This window comes from Salmo trutta, chromosome 11, assembly GCF_901001165.1.
Source record: "Salmo trutta chromosome 11, fSalTru1.1, whole genome shotgun sequence".
In the NCBI taxonomy this organism is placed as follows: Eukaryota; Metazoa; Chordata; class Actinopteri; order Salmoniformes; family Salmonidae; genus Salmo; species Salmo trutta.
This window is the reverse complement of record NC_042967.1, coordinates 3,949,064-3,972,780: the sequence shown is the minus strand read 5'-3', so window position 1 is coordinate 3,972,780 and position 23,717 is coordinate 3,949,064. Positions and strand designations below refer to the sequence as shown.

Below are 23,717 nucleotides of genomic sequence, written 5' to 3'. Positions count from 1 at the left end.
TGTAATGTGACAACATTATTGCGACCCCCATTTCTTTTTCAGGTGGAAAGGAGGGTGTTGTCTCGCTCTTCAGAAGGCACAATGCTAAATAAGGGCTTTAGTTGGCCGGACTAAGCACATTTGAGCGTGGCGAGGTTCGAATAGCGTTGGGAAACAGCTTCCTTACTGCGCCAGTGCTTGGCAAGAAAGGGCGGTATAGGACGACAGTGCGGTAGAAAAGGTAGGATAGACAGGTGGTTCCAAAATGTTTCCCCTCGCTGACTGCACGGTAAGACGAATGAACATTTTGGCAGCCCACCAGTAGGCTAGTGCAATTTTCCAGAAGAAGAAAAGTCTGACGTTCTGCGGACTTATCTATCTCACATTCTACTACGTTGATGAAGGTCATTTGAGCGAGGACTTATATGAACTGAAACTTGCACCGACATCATGTATACCTTTCTGCACCGTAGCACAGCTTAGTCGGTTGCGCGGTAGCCTAGATTCCCATGCATCCAGCCTACTGTATTACAATTTTACAGAAATGCATTTAACACCTTCTCACTGATGCCTAGGTAGCACCTCAAGGACCAACACTGGTCCACAGACCACCATTTGGGAAGCTCTTTTAAGACATATTGTATCCTCAAACAATATGAGGGAAACAAAGTTGTAGCAAGTGACGAAGCAAGGATAACTAAGTTCCGGACAGTGTAGCAAGGAATACAAAAGTTGGAACTGTGACACTTCGGTGAATGTAGAGCTGCAAGCGAGATGAGTTTGGAGGAGCAATACAGTCATCCACAATAATCAGGTAATTGCAATGATTGTAACCTGAGTGTTAAGAAAATGACAAGCTCAGTGCTTAAGCCCATCAAAGGTCTACATTAACACACGTAGCCTTGTGAACCAGCGACTCAAAGAAAGGGTTCCCCGGAAGATACACTGAAAGTTTTCACTGTTTGCCCACAACCTGTACATGACTACCCTACAATGTAATTTCATAAAAAGGGCCTCGGTCACGCATCTCATAATCACCCTTCTTATTGTATAATCCGGTGAGGCAGAGGAGGCAGAAGGTAGAGGAACAGGAGGGGAGTTATAGTCCTAATTTATATCAGTCAACACGTCCGCGCCAAACAGTAACGACTGGACTTGTCAGAAAAAGTTTGAAACTCTCTCTCTATATTCCTAGCTGCATATTGAAGGTAAGGAGGATAGAGGATGGGGACGAGGTCAAGGGCTGTTGACCATTGGCCAAATTGTGCTTGCATTTGTTTACTTCAATCGATCGGCTAATCAATCGATACATTTATCCTTTCGTCAATAGGGCTGAATGTCGGGTAGCCCTCTTTGCATTTTATCCAGAGAGCTTGGGCAGTTCGAAGTGTACAGTCTGAATGGGAGAACAACAGTCTGTCAACAATTACTGGTGGTAACAAACAGGAACCGACGGACAGACAAGATGCCAGACAGATACCAGGACAGAAGGCACTGAAATGACAACCACACAGGAGATTGATGGTGTGGGGACGCGAGATGGCAGTGAACGGTGGGAAATGCCAAGATGTAACCATTGATAGGAGGATGACAGGGCAGCCGGCGGACAGGAAAATCTACCCATCTCCGTCTCCTCTGGCTCCCCCAGCTCCCCCCTTCCCAAAAAGGTAACAAAGGGGAGTCTGATTTCTGAGTCGTGACACAAAATCAGTGGTGGAGATCGATAGGGAGAGGAGGAGGCAGCCAGGCCTATTGTACCGCGGGTTGTTTTAAGACATTGGACGAGAAGAGAGTAGCTGAGCCATCTGGGCATTGATCTGCATTCGACTGCAGGTGAACAGCAGGGGAGCAGGAGGAATGACCAAAAAAAACATAGGGAAAAACACTGAAGAGAAAAAAACGACAAAAGGATGAGGCCCCCAGCTAACCGGTTCTGGATCAGAGCCAGTCTATGATATCATCTGCATTACCTCTGCTTTAACTCCCCCCCCCCGGTCCACCGTTTCATTATTTCAATTAGCGGGATTAGGATCTGAAATTGCTCGTACCGGCTTGGTGATTGACAGCGATTGGCCACTTAGGGAGCAGCTCATGCTGTCTCTAATGGCTCATGTAGAAGTGTGTCTGTATGTGTGTGCGCGCGTGTACGAACGTGCATGCGTGTGTTTGTTTGTTTACCCTGATATTTTGCGCATTCAAGAGAAAAGCTGTTCTTGAGGCAAACAATAGTTAGGCCTATTGTTAACTATGAATGCACCACCATGGGAATTGTAGCAATTTGCTGTATGTGTGCGCAAGCAACTCATTGTCTTAGAATCCATTTTGTACAGTGGAGGCTGGTGAGGGGAGGACGGCTCATAATAACGTCTGGAACGGAGCGAATGGAATAGTATCAAACTACAGTATGTATTTGATGTTTTTGATACCATTCCACTGATTCCGCTCCAGCCATTACCACAAGCCTGCCCTCCCCAATTAAGGTGCCACCAACCTCCTGTGATTTTGAACAGCAATTATATTATTTGACACTAACTACCAAATACCAGCCAACTGCTCACACATTCTTATTTCCAGTTGTTTTCAGTCATTCCCTGAACCAACTATGAGAGAGGAACAACTGTTAAGATAGGCTAGATGGCTGAAACACCCAGAGAGCTCGAGGAGTTAGTAGGGAGACCAAAGATTATCTATTATGAAGATAGCCGAGTGACTGCTCTAACAATGGAAATACATGTCCTCAATGATTGAAGGCAGGCGAGATCAGGTGGGACCATTCTAGCCATTGAGAGGGCAGATACGGGTGTAAACAACAGGCACAATTAAGTCGTTTTTCCTCAAAGTTGTCGGGATGTATCCACTCAGTACATTTGTAACAGACTAAATATTTTGAAACTTCTATTCCATCAAATAAGCCTCACATACTTGCTCGTAGACCTCCATACAAAAATGGCTTATCTCACGCGGACAGATTTTGGGGCGGAGTAAATCTTCTCGCTTTGCCTCTTCCTCTCTGGGGAGACAGCATGCTCAGAGCATTGCAATCAGTACACATCACATGCGTGCTGCTCGCGTGTCGCTTTCTCTTTCCTGTAATGGTGACGAAGTGAAAACGGGGCTCTGGTTTGCTCGGAGAGGCACATTACAGTGAAGGAAAAAAGTATTTGATCCCTTGCTGAATTTGTACGTTTGCCCACTGACAAAGAAATGATCAGTCTATAATTTTAATGGTAGGTTTATTTCAACAGTGAGAGACAGAATAACAACAAAAAAATCCAGAAAAACACATGTCAAAAATGTTATAAATTGATTTGCATTTTAATGAGGGAAATAAGTATTTGACCCCTTCTCAATCAGAAAGATTTCTGGCTCCCAGAGCTGAGATTAGGAGCACACTCTTAAAGGAAGTGCTCCTTATCTCAGCTTGTTACCTGTATAAAAGACACCTGTCCACAGAAGCAATCAATCAGATTCCAAACTCTCCACCATGGCCAAGACCAAAGAGCTCTCCAAGGATGTCAGGGACAAGATTGTAGACCTACACAAGGCTGGAATGGGCTACAAGACCATCGCCAAGCAGCTTGGTGAGAAGGTGACAACAGTTGGTGCGATTATTCGCAAATGGAAGAAACACAAAAGAACTGGCAATCTCCCTCGGCTTGGGGCTCCATGCAAGATCTCACCTCGTGGAGTTGCAATGATCATGAGAACGGTGAGGAATCAGCCCAGAACTACACTGAAGAAATTCGGCATGCCACCCCGGGACCTCTCCAAATATTACTGCTGCACCATTGAGAGCATCCTGACCGGTTGCATCACGGCCTGGTATGACAATTTCTCCGTCCATGACCGCAAGGCCCTCCAGCGGGTGGTGAAGACGGCCCAGTGCATCACTGGGACCGTGCTCCCGACCCTCCAGGATATCTACTCGAAACGGTACCTAAGGAAGGCCCGCAGCCACGAGCTGTTCACTCCCATTGTGCAAACGGAACATGAGGTCTGATACCAACAGGCTCAGGGACAGTTTCTATCTACAAACCATCAGACTGCTGAACACTTGAACTGGACTGATCATCTGCACTGACTCTTCACGCCCTAGCACACATGCACTCACTCACCTACACAGATATACACTCTTTCACACACACACACGCACACACACTCACGCTACACACACATCAAACTGACTCTTATTATGATTTCTAAATACTGCACAATTGAAACACTTTTCCCCCAATCGCCCCTTCCCCAAACCAAGTGTAAACATTGGACAATAAATTGTGCATTTCTGTATTATGCTTATGCTACTGAGCCACTTTATGTTGGTATTTTTATATTTTATTACTTCTTATTGTTGTTCCATTGTAAAGAAGGAACCTGTAAGTAAGCATTTTGTTGGATGGTGTGTACCATGTGTATCCTGTACATACGACTAATAAAACTTGAAACTTGAAGAACATAGTGTGTATGTGTGCTGGTGGGAAATCGATCATAGAAAACCAAACATGACAATCACAAAGCATGGGGAGCACTTCGATAAAGCACAAACAGATTGACATCCAGGCTACCACAACCCAATTTCCACAATTAGCAGCCGTATCTCTGCCATGCCCCTTCCTCGGCACACTCTGCCCTTGCAGTGACATTGCCATAGAGTATTCGTTTTTTCTGTGCTTGGACACACACACAGTGGGAGGAGGTTACCCCACCCCATAGCATTCTAATCCCTGCCTCGACTCAAGTATTAATAACACCGTTAGCAAGGCTCACTGTCATCCTTCATTAGCCATAACGGGAACAGAGAGGAGACAGACAAACAGACAGATACCAAGACCAATATCTGTGTACCGGCTCTTCATGTGTGTGCACTGACCGTCCATGTGTCTTCTTTGTCTGTTCGTATGTCCAATGGTTCTAAAACACTTTGCTCAGCCGCCCGTGTGAAATCAAACCGATTGGAATGAACTGTCAATGGGTCTGTGTATTGACTGATGATTGGAGACTTGGCTTTGGCATACTGTCTAATCGTCTTCGGATGAAGAAATCAAATGAACGTGTGTTGACCTTGCCTTCTAAATATGTCCCTGTGTACGCGTACACTGTAGGTCAGAATCTCCTCTACAGTGAGCACAGGAGCACATAGCGTGTCTGTCCACCATTGGACGCTGTATTGCTTTTACGATCCTTCACCATTTTGATAGGGTATTAGTTATTTCACATTGGCTAGTTGTTGTTTCATCATGAATAATCTTTAGAAATAAAAACAAAGATGGCATCCAATGTATACAACAAATGATGCATAGTAACAGGGGGTGTTCAAAGACTAGGCTTCTACCTAAGTGTGTCATCAACGTAGAATTTTGGAGAGTTTATACAGTGCAGGTCCTTTACATTTGTTGAATGACCTTAACAGTAGCCTAGATGAAAAACATCCTTTTGGCCTGATTTTTTATTTATTTAACCTTAACCAGGAAGTCCCATTGAGGTCAGAGGACCTCTTTCCCAAGGGAGATCTGTGAATGGGTTGTGTTTGTGTCTGCTGCTGACCTTTAGCATGACCTGCGTACATTCAGCTTGACCCTGATATGTCTGCCTAAATGTGATTCACATGTGTACTGTAGCATGTTTCCTTAGCCTCCTGTGTTTTGTAACGCTTGTATCCCACTTTATAGTGTCATCCTTACTGTAATGTCCATTGTGCACATTTATCTTTAGGCTATGTCAGCAAACTTAATGTAGCAAGAATTTTTATAGGGCAGCAGAGTTGCTAGCTGTTTGTACAATTATCCTTGCTGAAATGTGCCATTCTTGTACATCATTGATATGTGTGACAGCATACTTAAATGTGGCTAACATGTTTCGTATGCTAGAGAGGTGCAGAGGGGGTAGTTGGTATGTATCTACTGAGCTATCTGTACAGCCTGGTCTCATAGACTAGACGTAACATAGTAAATGTAAATCCGGGACACCGACATTAGTATATGTTACGTTTGGTATGGTTACATAACAGAGATGGTTGCTTAAGGCAAAAACTAAACTGGGGTGGATGGGTGGGCGTGTAACATGAACGTCTAGCAACCCAAATGTTGCGATTTCGAATCTCATCACCGACAACTTTAGCATTTTAGCTAATTAGCAACTTTTCAACTACCTACTACTTTTTAGCTCCTCTAACCCTTTAACCTAACTCCTAAACTTAACCTTAACCCTAACCCCCAACCCTAACCGCTAGCCTACCCAACATTACCCAGCTAGCTAATGTTAGCCACCTAGATGGGATTCATAACATATCATATGTTTATCAAATTCGTAACATATTATGCTTTGGCTAATTCGTAGGCATATTGTATGATTTGCAATTTCATAACATACAATACAAATAGTAATTCATACCATACGAAGTGGGTGATTGACATCCACAAATGAATACATGCCATACGAAACGTAACAGAGTATCATACTAAATTGAGTATCTCGGATTTACATACAGAATAATACGAAATGCTCTGAGACCAGGTTGATCTGTATTTTACTGCAATGCAGCTTAGCCTTTGGCCACATCTTTGTGCTACCAAAATGCAGTGTTGTTTGTATGCTATATGTCATTCTGTTTCTACTAGCCTGTGGGGCCTGTCTTTGTGGAAGAAGGATTCAATGTTATGAGTATCTTACATTTTCTAAACTGGATCTACAATAGCCTATTTATGCTAAGGAAGTTCAGCTTCACTAGTATGGTGCCATTTTTAGCCTGTGTCACTGTAACAAAATAGAAAGACATGAAGCACAGTATCTATTTTTCTACTCAATAATTTCATCTGCATTCCAGTGGGATCCGCTCACTGTCTAGCATGCAATTGTTTTCTATCCAGCCTACAGGCCTATCTGTGAGTCCAGTAAGATTCATTGACTTTAGCATGTTTCTGCTCCTAGTGTTCTGAGTACTGTGAAATGTCACTGTGCTCTGAGCTTTGCCTGGCCTCAAGTCCTCAACTGGCAGCTTCATTAAATTAGTACCCGCAAAACACCAGTCTCAACGTCAACAGTGAAGACGCGACTCCGGGATGCTGGCCTTCTAGGCAGAGTTGCTAAGAAAAAGCCATATCTCAGACTGGCCAATAAAAAGAAAAGATTAAAATGGCAAAAAGAACACAGACACTGGACAGAGGAACTCTGCCTCGAAGGCCAGCAACTCAGAGTCGCCTCTTCGCTATTGACATTGAGACTGGTGTTTTGCGGGTACTATTTAATGAAGCTGTCAGTTGAGGACTTGTGAGGAGTCTGTTTCTCAACCTAGACACTCTAATGTACTTGTCCTCTTGCTCAGTTGTGCACCGGGGCCTCCCACTCCTCTTTCTATTCTGGTTAGAGCCAGTTTCCGCTGTTCTGTGAAAGGAGTAGTACACAGCCTTGTACGAGATCTTCAGTTTCTTGGCAATTTCACGCACGGAATAGCCTTCATTTCTCAGAACAAGAATAGACTGACGAGTTTCAGAAGAAAGTGCTTTGTTCCTAGCCATTTTGAGCCTGTAATCCACAAATGCTGATGCTCCAGATACTCAACTAGTCTAAAGAAGGCCAGTTTAATTGCTTCTTTAATCAGCACAACAGGTTTCAGCTGTGCTAACATAATTGCAAAAGGGTTTTCTAATGATCAATTATCCTTTTAAAATTATAAACTTGTATTAGCTAACACAATGTGCCATTGGAACGGAGTGATAGTTGCTGATAATGGGCCTCTGTACGCCTATGTAGATATTCCATTAAATGTCAGCTACAGTAGTCTTTTACAACATGAACAATGTCTACACTGTATTTCTACACTGTATCAATTTAATGTTATTTTAATGGACCAAAAATTAGCTTTTCTTTCAAAAACAAGGACATTTCTAAGTGTCCCCAAACTTTTGAACGGTAGTGTGTGTGTGTATATATATATATATATATATATATATATATATATATATATATAGTGCCTTTGTCCCGTCCTGACCATAATAAGATGGTATTTTCTATGTTAGAGTAGGTCATGGCGTGACAGGGGGTGTTTTGTCTTTTTCTATGTTTTCTATTTCTATGTTCTTATCTTAGGTTCTAGTTTTTGTATTTCTATGTTGGTTTGTTTGTGATGATCTCCAATTGGAGGCAGTTGGTCCTCATTGTCTCTAATTGGAGATCATTTTTAAGTAGGGGTTTTTCTTCCTGGGTTTTGTGGGTGATTATTTTTGAGTAGTGTTTGTTTCTCCTCTGTGTCACGGTTTGTTGTTTTGTAGATTCAGTTTATTTATATATTGCAAAGTTTCACAGATTAAATAAAATGTGGAACTCCACACACGCTGCACTTTGGTCCTCTACTCCTTTTGACAGGCTTCAGAAAGTATTCAGAGCCCAATACTTTTTCCACATTTTGTTACATTACAGCCTCATTCTAAAATGTATATATAAAAAAATCCTTATCAATCTACAGTAGACAATACCCCACAATGACAAAGCAAAAACAGGTTTTGAGACATTTTTGCTAATTTCAAAAAAATTCTAAACTGAAATAACACGTTTACATAAGTTGAGAGACCCTTTACTCAGTACTTTGTTGAAGAACCTTTGGCAGCGATTACAGCATCAAGTCTTCTTGGGCATGACGCTACTAACTTGGCACACCTATATTTGGGGAGTTTCTCCCATTCTTCTCTGTAGATCCTTTCAAGCTCTGTCAGGTTAGATGGGGAGCATTGCTGCACCGCTATTTTCAGGTCTCTCCAGAGATGTTAGAACGGGTTCAAGTCCAGGCTCTGGCTGGGTCAGTCAAGAACATTCAGAGACTTGTCCTGAAGCCACTCCTACGTTGTCTTGGCTGTGTGCTTAGGGTCGTTGTCCTGTTGGAAGGTGAACCTTCGCCCCAGTCTGAGGTCCTGAGCGCTCTGGAGCAGGTTTTCATCAAGGATCTCTCTGTACTTTGCACCATTCATCTTTGCCTCGATCCTGAGTAGTCTCCCAGTCCTTGCCAGTGAAAAACATCCCCACAGCATGATGCTGCAACCACCATGCTTCACCGTTTCGTTGGTTCCATGTTTCCCCCAGATGTGACGCTTGGCATTCAGGCTAAAGAGTTCAATGTTAGTTTCATCAGACCAGAGAATCTTGTTTCTCATGGTCTGAGAGTCTTTAGGTGCCTTTTGGCAAACTCCAAGCGTGCTGTCATGTGCCTTTTTACTGAGGAATGGCTTCAGTGTGGCCACTCTACCATTAAGGCCTGATTGGTAGAGTGCTGCAGAGATCGTTGACCTTCTGGAAGGTTCTCCCATCTCCACAGAGGAACTCTAGAGTTCTCTAGAACCTCCCTGACTAAGGCCCTTCTCCCCCGATTGCTCAGTTTGGCCGGGCGGACAGCTCTAGGAAGAGTCTTGGTTGTTCCAAACTTGTTCTTGGGGATCTTCAATGCTGTAGAAATGTTTTGGTACCCTTCCCCAGATCTGTGCCTCAACATAATCCTGTCTCGGACCTTTACGGACAATTCCTTCGACTTCATGGCTTGGTTTTTACTCTGACATGCACTGTCAACTGTGGGACCTTATATAGACAGGTGTGTGCCTTTCCAAACCATGTCCAATCAATTGAATTTACCACAGGTGGACTCCAATCAAGTTGTAGAAACATCTCAAGGATGATCAATGGAAACAGGATACACCTGAGCTCAATTTCGAGTCTCATAATAAAGGGTCTGAATACTTATGTATATAAGGTATTTCAGTTTTTATATTTTATATATTTGCAACAAAAAAAAATCTGTTTTCACTTTGTTATTATGGGTATTGTGAGTAGATTACTGAGTGTTTAAAAAAAATTGAATAAGGCTGTAATGTAACAAAATGTGGAAGAGGTCAAGGGGTCTGAATACTTTCCATAAGGCACTGTATACAGTGCTGTGAAAAAGTATTTCCCCCTTTGTAATTTTCTCTACTTTTGGATATTTTTTATACCTTATGTTATCAGATCTTCAACCCAAACCTAATATTAGATAAAGGGAACCTGAGTGAAAAAATAACACAACGATGCATATTATTTCATAAACAAAGTTATGCAACACCCAATGCCCCTGTGAGAAAAAGTAGTTACCCCCTTACACTCAATAACTGGTTGTGCCACCTTTAGCTGCAATGACTCTAACCAAACACTTCCTGTAGTTGTTGATCAGTCTCTCACATCACTGTGGAGGAATGTTGGCCCACTCTTCCATGCAGAACTGCTTTAACTCAACGACATGTGTGGGTTTTCAAGCATGAACTTCTCGTTTCATGTCTTGCTACAACATCTGAATTTGGATTAGGTCTGGACTTTGACTGGGTCGTTCCAAAACTTCAGATTTGTTGCTTTTTAGCAATTTTCATGAAAACTTAATTGTGCGTTTTGGATCATTATCTTGCTGCATGACCCAGCTACGCTTCAGCTTCAGCTCACAGATGGATGGTCTACCATTCTCCTGTAGAATTCTCTGATACAGAGCAGAATTCATGGTTCCTTATATTAAGGCAAGTCGTCCAGGTCCTGAGGCAGCAAAGCATCCCCAAACCATCACACTACCACCACCATGCTTGACGGTATGAGGTTCTTTCTGTGGAATGCAGTGTTTGGTTTTCACCAGACATAATGGGACCCATCTTGTCCAAAATGTTGACTGATGTTTGCCAAAAAGCACCTGGAAGCACCTGAATGATCATGAAGACTCTTGGAAGAATGTTCTATGGACAAATTAGTCAAAACTTTTTCGATGACATGGGTCCCATTATGCCTGGCGAAAACCAAACACTGCATTCCTGGCTGCATCGTGTTATGGGTGTTTGTCACCGGGAGGGACTGGGGAGTTTGTCAGGAGCAAAATAAACATTCAAGTTGAGCAAAAACCCTGCATCTGTCTTCTGAATATCTAACCCTGGGACAAAGTTTTTTTTCAGCGGGACAATTACAAAACAATTTAAGCCAAAGACACACCAGAAAGGCTTTGTAAGAAGTGTTAAGTGTTCCTTCCTTTTTACATCATTTGGAAAATGTTCAATAAATGTCTTTCAATTTGAAAATGTGGAGTAGGTTGTTTAGATCTGTAGGGAAAAAATGTAGTCCCTTTATAGATGTAATTTTAAGGCAGCAAAATGTAAAGACTGTGCTATTGGTGAATAGACTTTCACTGGACACTGGAGACCAACATTATTGATACCCTTGATAAAGATGAGCAATAATGACAGTATAAAATAAATACTTCAAATACTGAGTTACAGTAGATTGTATGCTCAAAATCTTTTTGTTTAACAAGTAATACATTTTCTTCTCAAAAAGGTATGGGTTAAAATTATTGTAATTCTTATAAATAAAGTAGTTAAACGTTTAGTATTTGGTCTCATATTCCTAGTACTTTACACCACTGTGTATATGGTTGCATTGGTGGCCATGATTTAGCAGTGCCGGTGCACCGCTGATAAATAAATATAGGAAAAACACTGGAGTGTCGTCACAGTTGACTTCTTGTCTCTTATCTTGAGTAAAGGGTGGTATTCATTTATGTATGTGTGTATTAACGACCTGAGATGAGAGTGATATCATGTGTTAAGAAGTAGCCTGTGTGTGTGTGTGTGTGTGTCTGTGTGTGTGTGTGTGTGTGTGTGTGTGTGTGTGTGTGTGTGTGTGTGTGTGTGTGTGTGTGTGTGTGTGTGTGTGTGTGTGTGTGTGTGAGAGAGAGAGAGAGAGAGAGAGTGAGTTATTGAGAGAGAGTGAGTTATTGAGAGTATGGTAGCTGCACTTTATGACTATGTGTGTATGTGTGTGTGTGTATGCTTGCACATGCTGTGTGTATATGTCATTGCTCAGATTAGAAAGGCATGTCGTGGAGTAATCCCATTAGGGTCTCTGTCAGGCGCGCTGCGGTGGTTGATATGATATGCATGTTACCTTAATACTCTATAAAAAAAAAATGGATTCAAGTGGGGTATATTTCTCAAGGGACTACTCTGCTATAATGGAGCAGAGATTTAGGGAACACACTCATGCTCTCTCTTAATCTCCCTTCTCTGTTTACTGCAGGATAGGGAGCTGATGCCTGAGGAGTTGGATGGTAAATCTTTGTTATTGATTATAGAAATGTATTAAGCAAGTGCAGTCCACACAGTGAGCGAGAGTCCATTTTACTAGTGCACTTAAGGGTAGTGGCAGCGATATGACGTCTTCATACGCAACGGGGCGACTACCTGCATACATAAATCAACATCAACTAAATTATAATCCTCCAAGAAGGACTATTGGCTCGCCCCAACGTGGCCAGGCCTCAAGGGAGGGTGTCAATTTTGACGCGCCAATTTGGGGCATTCTTTACAGTGAATGCAGTTGTTGTTGATGTCTGTAAAGAGGAAATCGACCAACTGATGTCATATTGCTGAGTATACCTTTAAACCTTTGTTAGTGAAATGAATAGTGCTAATGCAAGCAATATTATAGAACGTTTTAAGGAACAAAATATTCCGCAGGCATACAGTTTATTGTCCAAAATGCTTGAGTCTCTCATAAGCTCTACTTAACCTTGTGAGTCATACAGGACACAATGGTAGCTTGTAAATGTTACTGGCTATTAGCTTCTTGAAACATCATTCAGCAATACGAGTTTTGGAGCTGCAAAGCTGCTCGAAAACCACTGCACCACAATAATTGAGCACTGTAAATATTATAACTTTGTACACATTGTTGTTGTGTGTGTGTGTGTGTGTGTGTGTGTGTGTGTGTGTGTGTGTGTGTGTGTGTGTGTGTGTGTGTGTGTGTGTGTGCGTGCGTGCGTGCGTGTGTGTACGTGCGTGCGTGCGTGCGTGCGTGAGTGTCTCAGAGCTGCAGGTGGCCTTTAAGGAGTTTGACTACGATGGGGATGGCTTCCTGCACTACAAGGACGTGGCCGACTGTATGAGGACCATGGGATACATGCCCACTGAGATGGAGCTCATAGAGATTATACAGCAGATCAAGATGAAATGTGAGCATGTGTGTTTGTGTGCGGAGGGGTTAGTGGTGTGTGTTTGGATGTGTGGAGGGGTTAGTGGTGTGTGTGTGTGTGTGTGTGTGTGTGTGTGTAGGGGTTAGTGGTGTGTGTGTGTATGCAGGTGTGTGCGGAGGGGATAGTGGTGTGTGTGTGTGTGTGTGCGGAGGGGTTAGTGGTGTGTGTGTGTGTGTGTGTGTGTGGAGGGGTTAGTAGTGTGTGTGTGTGCGTGTGTGCGCGGAGGGGTTAGTGGTGTGTGTTTTGGTGTGCGGAAGGGTTAGGTGTATGTGTGTGTGTGTGTGTGTGTGTGTGTGTGTGTGTGTGTGTGTGTGTGTGTGTGTGTGTGTGGAGGGGTTAGTGGTGTGTGTGTATGCAGGTGTGTGCGGAGGGGATAGTGGTGTGTGTGTGTGTGTGTGTGTGTGTGTGTGTGTGCGGAGGGGTTAGTGGTGTGTGTTTGGGTGTGTGTGTGCGGAGGTGTTAGCGGTGTGTGTGTGTGTTTGTGTGTGTGTGTGCGCGCAGAGGGGTTAGTAGTGCGTGTGTGTGGAGGGTTAGTGGTGTGTGTGTGTGTGTTTACAGAGGGGTTAGTGATGTGTGTGTGTGGAGGGGTTAGTGGTGTGTGTGTGTGTGTGTGTGTGTGTGTGTGTGTGTGTGTGTGTGTGTGTGTGTGTGTGTGTGTGTGTGTGTGTGTGTGTGTGTGCGCGTGTGTGTGCGGAGGAGTTAGTGGTGTGTCTGTGTGTGTGAAGGGGTTAGTGGTGTGTGTGTGTGTGTCAGAGGAGGCTGGTGGGAGGAGCTATAGGAGGACGGGCTCATTGTAATGGCTGGAATGGAATTATTGGAACAGAGTCAAACATGTGGTTCCATATGTTTGATGTGCTTGATACCTTTCCATTTATTTCATTCCAGACATTACAATGAGCCCGTCCTCCTATAGCTCCTCCCACCAGCCTCCTCTGGTGTGTGTGTGTGTCGTGTTTGACTCATGGCTCTCTCAGGGGTCTGTGCATGTGCGTATGATTGATGTCTCCCTCTAGGAAGTTAGAGGAGGCGGGTGTGTGAATGTGTGACACGTGTGCGTAGGACTAATGTCTGTTTTTGAAGTTTGGGATATTGTGCATTTGATTGATGTCAGGTGGAAACGGCGCTTTGTGTGTATGTGTGTATGTGTGTGTGTGTGTGTGTGTGTAATCTGATGTCTCCCTCTCTGTAGGGGGCGGTCACGTGGACTTTGATGATTTCTGTACTGAGCTGATGGGCCCTAGGATGCTGGCTGAGACGGCTCACATGATGGGGGTGAGGGAGGTACGCAGTGCTTTCAAACAGGTGAGAGAAGGACACTAGGAAGTGTGCAAAAGCCACGAGAAGGGTGTTTTCAAGCAGATGAGATCGCCCCTAGGAAGTGTGCAAGATCCATAAGAATGTGCTATCAGACAGGTCAGAGGATCCTACGGTGTGTACAGAGTGCTTTCAAATAACTTTTTAAAAACCCAAGCAAGTGGTGCATTCTCTAATCATTACGAATGATAACAGAGTGAAAGATAAAGTGGAACGGACAGCATTTTAGCAACATGAAATCGTATTCAAATCTGTTCATATACACCCCCAGGAAGAATATGACACTTAAAAAAAAAAAAATCTGACAAGCGACCACTTAGAGATGGTTATTTTCACGTTTTTCATAAATTCATAGAATGTTTGGAAATTACCTTGATTAAATTATTTGCGAAAGTTCTATAGTAATATAGAATGGGAAAGCGGCCGTGCGTTTGGACAATTATTAGACACTGCAGTAAATAAAACCTAATAAAAATATCGGTCTTGTCCAGGTCCGGAGTCTACACAGACCTGTGCGCCATAGCCAATCAGAGCTGCAGTAGGCCTATATACAAATAAGCCACAGGGGCCTGCCTTCATTCACTTTGAACTGGACTGTGTGTTTACAGGCTTAATCAACAGCATGACTTTAGATCATTAGAACACATTCGCCAAAAGCCACAAAATACACCTGAATGGATTTCTGCAAATCTGTAAATACCACGGTAGTGCTCTTACATTTAGGAACTTCACAGTCCTACTGATCAAACAACCATGAAAAAGTAGGCTCTCTCTACCTCAGTTCTGCACATCGACAACAACAAGATCAACACCTAATCCTAGCCAGAGCTAGATGAGATAGAATCTAACGAGGGAACATTAGATAAACCCTCTCAAACTTTTTCAGCTAGTTGGCCGTCAAAATTGCACTGATAAATGATGGGGACTAGTAGTCTGCTCCTCCTTCTGCAGCTTGCCTACCAATGCATGCTTGTCCCAACCCATGTTTTGACAATTGAATGGGAACTTGCCTGCCTGCCTGCCCGCCCATTTGATCGATGCCAAATACATTTAATGGACAACTAAAAGCAGTGTTAAACTCAATCAGTGCATGGGCCATATTTAAAAAAAAAATAAAAAATTTGCGGGCCAGACATAGCCTATTTGTTTTTACAAAAAAAACGTACAACTGCGACCTAAACTGGCCATTGTTTTATTAGAAAGAATATGGCCCTTTATAATGTCCATTTATGTACATATGACAATGTATATCGAATTTTAAGATATTAAAACAAAAGAGATAAATAATATTTGTCCAGCCTTTGCTGCTATGCTTGCAGATGTGCATAGTATGCTGCGACCCTAATCAAAAAGTATTCAATAACTCCAAATAACAAAAACGTAGCTATAGGTTGTTGTACACTTAAAACATGTTGAATGCAGCATTGCTGTACGGTCCACTCAACATGTATTGTAGTTGAGTAGCCAGCCTGGGCTGCTGTCCGAATGTTGCTGTAATAGGCCTACGAGTTTCTCCTTTGCATGGTGTTTGTTATGTTTTTTTGGGGGGGGGGGTATTCATTCTCAAGCTTTAAAACGGCGCGCTGTAAACCGATCACATGACAGCAGCGCAGTTGGAAGTTGAATTCACCTATGCAAGCAGCATCAGGCTGTAATTTCATAGATGAGACAACTTGTGTCCAATTCCGCCCGCGGGCCTTGTGTTCGACACGTGTGCGTTAGCCTATTAACCAGGTTATGACTGACTTGTGATCATTGCCCTTGCTAGTTTGATTGTACTGTCATTTCCAGCCTTGGTTACTTACAGTCGTCTGTTTTTTTCTCTCAAAATATTGAGTCATTGAAACTTAAAACAGTGCATCCCGAATGGGCGGAAGCAGCAAACAATTTACCAGCTGTGATATACAACCTGATAGCAATGTTTTTGGGACTACCAAGAAATGCATTGGTGAATTACATTAATCATGCATTGACTTGCATCCATCTATTCTGGCAATAATGCCTTACTGTACGTCATGGAATTTTGAGTCAAATAGAATCTATTATTAAAACGTCTGGTTATTGGTTTTGAGGCAGAGACTGGGAATTTGATACATTTTACTGACATTAGGATTGTCTGTTTGTGTCATATCTGCAATGTAGTTAAAACGCTGTCACTTCAACCTACCTTTGTAACATCTGCTCGCACTGCACTGACACATCTACCTGTCCCTCATCCTCTTGCTTGTCCTCCACCTCCCTGTCCTCTGTTTCTGTTGTGGAAGTTTTTAAACCACCCTTTGCCTTGATGACAGCTTTGCACACTCTTGCTAAGAAATTCCACAAATTAACTTTTAACAAGGCACACCTGTTAATTGAAATGCATTCCAGGTGACTACCTTCTGAAGCTGGTTGAGAGAATGCCATCATAACAAATTACTCAAGTAAAAGTGAGTCACCCAGTAAATACTACTTGAGTAAAAGTCTAAAAGTATTTGGTTTTAAATCTACTTAAGTATCAAAAGTAAATGTAATTGCCAAAATATACTTAAGTATCAAAAGTAAAAGTGAAAGTATGAATAATTTCTAATTCCATATATTAAATAAACCAGACGGCACCATTTTCTTGTTTTTTAAATTTACGGATAGCCAGGGGCACACTCCAACCCTCATACATAATTTACAAACTAAGCATTTGTGTTTAGTGAGTCTGCCAGATCAGAGGCAGTAGGGATGACCAGGCATATTCTCTTGATGAACGTGTAAATTGGACCATTTTTGTTCTCCTGCTAAGCATTGAAAATGTAACAAGTACTGTACTTTTGGGTGTCAGGGAAAATGTATGGAGTAAAAAGTACATTATTTTCTTTAGTAATGTAGTGAAGTAAAAGTAAAAGTTGTCAATAGTAAATAGTAAAGTAAAGTACAGATACCACAAAAAACAACTTAAGTAGTACTTTAAAGTATTTTTACTTAAGTACTTTACACAACTGTCTGTACCCCACACATACAATTTATCTGTAAGATCCCTGAGTCGAGGCTCAGTCGAGGAGTGAATTTCAAACACAGATTCAACCACAAAGACCAGGAAGATTTTCCAATGCCTCACAAAGAAGGACACCTATTGTTAGACTGAATATTCCTTTGAGCAAGTTATTAATTACACTTTGGATGGTGTATCAATACTCCTAGTCACTACAAATATACATGCGTCCTTCTTAACTCAGCTGCTGGAGAGGAAGGAAACCGCTCAGGGATTTCACCATGAGGCCAATGGTGACATTAAAGCAGTTACATAGTTTAATGGCTGTAATAGGAGAAAACTGAGGATGGATCAACAACATTGTAGTTACTCCACATACTAACCTAATTGACAGAGTGAAAAGAAAGAAGCCTGTACAGAATACGAATATTCCAAGACTTGCATCCTTTTTGTAACAAGGCAAAGCAAATAAATGTTTGTCCTGAATACAAAGTGTTATTCTTAGGGCAAATCCAATACAACACATTACTGAGTCCCACCCTCCATATTTTCAAGCATAGTGGTGGCTGCATCATGTTATGGGTATGCTTGTAATTGTTAAGGACTGGGAAGTTTTTCATTATAAAATTAATGAAATGGAGCTAAGCATAGGCAAAATCTTAGTGGAAAACCTGGTTCTGCTTTCCACCAGACACTGGGAGATGAATTCACCTTTCAGCAGGACAATAACTTAAAACACAAGGCTGCAGTTGCTTTCCAAGAAAACAATGAATGTTCCTGAATGGCCAAGTTATCCTTTTGGCTTAACTCTATTTGAAAATCTATGGCAATGATCAACAACCAATTTGGTAGAGCTTGAAGAATTTTCAAAAGAATAACGGGCAGATGTTGCACAATCCAGGTGTGGAAAGCTCTTAGAGACTTACCCAGAAAGAATCACAGCTGTAATCGCTGCCAAAGGTGCTTCTACAAAGTATTGACTCAGGGGTGTGAATACTTATATATATATATATATAAGATATTTTTTTATGTCGATTTCAATAAATTAGCAAATATATTTTAAACATGTTTTCATTTTGTCATTATGGGGTATTGTGTGTAGTGAGATTTTTTTTTTTGTTATCCATTTTGAATTGAGACTGTAACACAACAAAATGTGGAGTAAGTCAAGGGGTATAAATACTTTCTGAAGACATTGTAGTTAGCTAGATTTTTTTTGCACAATTGCACTGATTAGCTAGCTAACTAAGGTTAGCAGGTGCAGTCAATTACAGATATTTAAAGGAGAGAAAGCTAACTCTTGCGGAAATACTAGGCTTGCCAGCGTACACTGTAACAATTCTGACAGTTCTCTTTTTGGAGATAAATCTAGAAAATCGTGGGAAATATATCTTAAAGACCCAATTTAGTCAAAATCTGATTTCCTATGTTTTATGTATTAAACACAAGAATAATACTGTGAAATTGTGAAAATTATGATAATGCGGTCTAAGAGCGGTTTGAAAACAGCCTGTTTCAGTGGGAAGGAGTTTTGGCCTGCCTGGCGATATGGCTAAGAAACAATTTTTGTTTCTCTTTGACCATTTTAATTGAAAACAATCATAATAATGTATTTGACTGCTATGCAGAAATGATTTGATTTTGACATTAAAATGTCTGCATTGGACCTCCTAGCTATTGGTGCTACTAGCTAGCTAGCTAGTTACATAGGGCTGCCAGGTGAACTGGCACAGATAAGTTTAAAGGGCTCAAGCTATTGATACATTGTTGCCATTTTTGTAGACGAGCCAGACCATACCTTTAGTGAGCTAGACCAGTGATGCAGAGGCATGTTGAGCGTACACTTTTCCGAATAAGAATTAAAAAACAAATAAGAAAAATAATAAGAAAATAAGAAATATAATAAACAAAATTATACACATGTACTATTTCAATCTCTCAGCCAAATATCAGAATTAATTGAGAAAAGTTCATAAATATCATCTGCTCATTTACGAACAGTTTATATTTAAATTATTGATTTGAAATCCAAGTCACTTCCTGATTTGACTGATTTGAAAATGGAATTGACACAAATTATGGTTTGGCTTTGAAACCAATCTCACTCCAGAACAGGGACCCAGACTTTTGGGAGCCCTAAGTGATCATTTGCCCCCCTCTGCAATTCTACACATTTTAGTATGGAGCGGAGAGAACTCAAGGTCAAGAAGGTCAAAGCCATGGTTCTCATAGTTAGGACTTGGCACCTTACGCTCTCTGAATTCCTGAGTTTGGTTTAGACCTTCATCAAGAACATGAAAGTGTTACAGTTTATACTTTTGGGGGTTATTCCATTGGTTCAATTGCGCAGGGCAAACTAAATCAAGAGCATCTCAAGTAACTGAAAGTATTTGAACCAGGTCTGATTTGTTCCTTCTCCCCACTTAATTAACTTAATTAACAATAATTAATTGTAACTGATCTGCTATATAAAAGTCATTATCAGCATAATCATCCTCATCTTCATCCACTGCCCTCTGTCCGTCCGTCATCATCATCATCATCTCCCCTCCTCTCCCCCCTCCTCTCCTCTCCCCCAGTTTGACAGCAACGAGGACGGGCGCATCACCTTGGAGGAGCTGAAGGACAGCATGAAGGCCCTACTGGGCGAGAAGCTGAAGAAGGGCGAGCTGGAGGAGATCCTCCAGGACATCGACCTCAACAAGGATGGCGGAATAGACTTTGATGGTGAGGGGAGTTGGGAAGGTTGATGGGGGGGGGGGGGGGGGGGGGTTAGAGGAGAGAGGGTGAGGTGGTAAGAGGGAAGGGGGGGATAAGTGTCAAGAGAGGGGAGAGGATGAGGGAGGAGCAAGGATAAGGTTGGAGAAGAGAAAGGATAGGAGAGGGAGGGGACAGAAAAAAAAGTAGGTCCTAGGAGAGAGGAGGGGAGAGGAAAAGAGTGCAGAGATGAGGACAGTGGAGGTAAGGTGGGTGGATAACCCAATCCAATCTCATCAGTAGTGCATTAAGGCAATCATTACAGTGGACATGAGTCAGGTATGGTTGCTCATGGTCACGTGATGAGGTAGCCCCGCCTGCGAACTTCAAAAGCAGTGTCTGCCCTTAGACAAAATGGGAATTTCCTCTTGGTCTAATGGTCTAAAACAGGGTTCCCCAACTGGTTGCACGCAAGCCGAATTTGGCACGTGGTTGATTTTATTTGGCCCAGTGTTTTCTGATTAAAAAAAATGATATTGTTTTTATTTTTTTATTATTATTTTTGGACATAAAATACTGTAAAAACACCATGAAATTAGCTCCAAGTGATTTTAATTTCGGGAAATCGCATAATAGAGAGATGTATGTGATTGTATACAAATGTAAGCAAGGTTTAAAATGATTATGTTTTAGTCAAATATTATATCTATTTGGGCTTCTTGCGGCCAATTTGGAGTCTACAAATTATTTGTAATTATGATCCGGCTCCCTGACCATTCATTCAAGAAAAAAATCAGCTTGTGCCTGAATCTTGTTGATGATCCCTGGTTTAAAACGTTGGTTGCCCCTGTGGGAGATCCGGGATCATATCCTGCATGTTACATTGGCGCCCAAACGTGAGGGCGGTCTCTTGTGGGGAAGGAGGTGTGAATGTAGCGAGCATGGTTCCTAATGGTCAGGTGATGAGGTAGCCCTGCCTGGGGGGGAATTTTATTTTGGTCTAAGACGGTTACTCCCGTGGGAGACCCGGATCCATGCATGCACAGTCACACATGGCACAAAAAACATTTGGACTGCGCAGAGACTGTATACATGCACATGGATACACACACTTAACTCTCAGTTATGCCACACTTCACACGCTTTCAAACCAGCACACACACACACGTCTCAATAACTAAAACAAGACCTATCTCATGTCCCTCGGTAATCCCCCCACAAACGCATGCTTGTGTTTGTCCTAGCCAGTCAAGCGAAGGCCCAATCAATAATAATAATTGGAAACATGTGGATGGGAGTCTCTGCGTAAGCAGGGGATCAATAAGGAGGTGGCCCACGCATTATCAACAATTAGCCCTCTTGGGGCGATACAACTAGCCTGATCCCTCTTACTGAGCCCTTCAGCCATCTCGTCAATCAATTGTTGAAGTTGCACACCTATAGCTTTAGAAGACCAGACATTGTCTGAGATCCAAATGCCACCCTATTCCATACATAGTGCACTACTTTAGGTAATAGGATGCCATATGGGACACAGTCATAGAAGTCATTCAACAGTCATGTCCATAAAGAAGCATAATGGAAAATGTAACCAGAATTGACCGAGGGACTGAAATTATGGGATGGATGGGTCCTGCCTATGGTTGTTTAATGGCTACGACTGGCTGGAGCCATGGTGTGATTGACAGGTGGATAGATGGATGTTTGATTGTCAGATGGGAGGTATGCTGAGGGTGCAGGGGACACGATGAGATCGGTTATGCTTGGTTAACCGATTGGTTTGGAGAACTTTACGGACAGGGAAACAGATATTTAGGAGAGGGATGATGGGATGCAACCTGGTCTCAGAGCATTTCGTATGATTCTGTATGTAAATCCGAGACACTCCATTTGGTATATGTTACATTTCGTATGGTATGCAGTAATTTGTGGATGTCCATCACCCATTTTGTATGATATTATCAGGTTTCAGATATGACCCTAATGCAGACAGTGTCGTAGAAACAAACGTTTATTTCTAGTACAGGGGCAGGCAAACGACAGGTCAAAGGCAGGCATAAGGTCAGTAATCCAGAGAGGCTGCAAAAGGTCCAGAACAGCAGGCAGTCTCAGGGTAGGCAGGGGTCAATAATCCAGTGAGGTGGGGCAAGGTATAGAACTACAGGCAGGCTCAGGGTCTGGGCAAGTAGAACGGTCAAACCAGGAAGGACTAGATAACAGGAGCAAGAACAGACAGGAACAGGGAAACAAACGCTGGTAGGTTTCACGAAACAAAACGAACTGGCAACAGACAAACAGAGAACACGGGTATACATACACAGGGGATAATGGGGAAGATGGGCAAAACCTGGAGGGGGATGGAAACAAGCACAAAGACAGGTGAAACAGATCAGGGTGTAACAGATTTGTTGTGAATTATAATTGGGATTATATGTTACGAATTAGCAAAACGTATGATATGTTACAAATTTTAGTAGGTGGCTAACGTTAGCGAGCTCGCTAATGCTAGCTAGGCTAGAGGTTAAGGTTAGGGTTCAGTTTAGGAGTTAGGTTAAAGGGTTAAGTGAAGGGTTAGCTAACATGCTAAGTAGTTGCAAAGTAGCTAAAAAGTAGTAAGCAGTTGAAAACTAGCTAAAATGCTAAAGTTGTCTGTGATGAGATTTGAACTAGCAACCTTTGGGTTGCTAGACATTCATGTTATACACCTACCCATCCACCTTAAGTAACAATCTTTCTTATGTAACCATACCAAAACGTAACATATCATACTAAATGGAGTGTGTTGGATTTACGAACAGAATTATACGAAATGTTCTGAGACCAGGTTGTGGGATGAATTCCAATTCAACCCCTATAGTCTCAATATCAACCCTATGCACACGTACAGTATTGATCGGAGGGGGTCAGATGGGTTTAAGCAATATTCCCTGTGATAGGTTGGGTGTAGATTACAGCATATTGCTTCATACCTGTCCAATTCTTCCAGATATACTTGTGCCTGGAGCCAGTGGTAGGTAGGGGTATGGGCTTTGGGTCGATTTGGAAACGCAATTTGGACACAAATGAACTGGCTACACTTTATTTTACAGCCCCACTATGTACCGCGTTTTAACTAAGGTCGTTACACCTACTGAATTCTTTGGATTACTATAAAGTACCCACATTTTGTTTTTGTAAATACAAGGTCCATAGAGCACAAACACTACTGTAAAATGACTGTCATATAGGACTGTAAAATCAAGGGTCCCCCTCAAAACTAAAATGGTCCCATCCTCAACCCCCCTCCCCCCAGCGGACAGAATGGAACTGACACTTTCATTATCACACCGTGACTTCTAATGGCATCTGATGCATTTTAATGAGGGCAGATGTAACATGGGGTTTGTGTCTTATGTTGTCCCCTGCAATATCCAGAGCCCCCTGATTCGAATCAATGTATCTGGTGCGGTGTCTCTCTCCGTCTCCCCCTGCAGAGTTTGTCATGATGCTGTCCTCGCAGTAGCAAGCCTCAGCCACCAAGCAAACAAACTAACAAGATGCACTGGATGAGGTCTGGATCACCGAACAAGTGGCATCATTCTTTTGTCAATGTCCTGTAGCATTGTGCATGATTTTGCATATTCATCAGATTTTAGATCGGAATGGTTTCGCAGTGTATAGACTTAGATTGTAAGATATCAATTTTAGGTCAAATTGTTGCCTTTATTTTTTTATTTTTTTTTACAATAAAACTGATTTAAGCAATGC

At 42.2% G+C, this 23,717-nt stretch overlaps 1 protein-coding gene across 2 annotated transcripts; it reads left to right on the top strand.

Moving 5' to 3' along the window:
• On the top strand, nucleotides 1-23,708 carry LOC115202104 (calcium-binding protein 4-like). 2 transcript variants are annotated; one of them, XM_029765989.1, is made up of 6 exons: nucleotides 1-793; nucleotides 12,043-12,073; nucleotides 12,833-12,976; nucleotides 14,187-14,269; nucleotides 19,853-20,000; nucleotides 23,444-23,708. In XM_029765989.1, exons 2-6 carry the CDS (start codon nucleotides 12,055-12,057, stop codon nucleotides 23,470-23,472), a joined length of 423 nt encoding a protein of 140 aa, XP_029621849.1. In that variant the 5' UTR covers nucleotides 1-793; nucleotides 12,043-12,054; the 3' UTR covers nucleotides 23,473-23,708. The 2 variants fall into 2 exon arrangements, with proteins under 2 accessions (XP_029621849.1, XP_029621848.1); XM_029765988.1 differs by having other exon boundaries at nucleotides 2-793; nucleotides 14,187-14,299.
• Nucleotides 23,709-23,717: the final 9 nt, after the last annotated feature.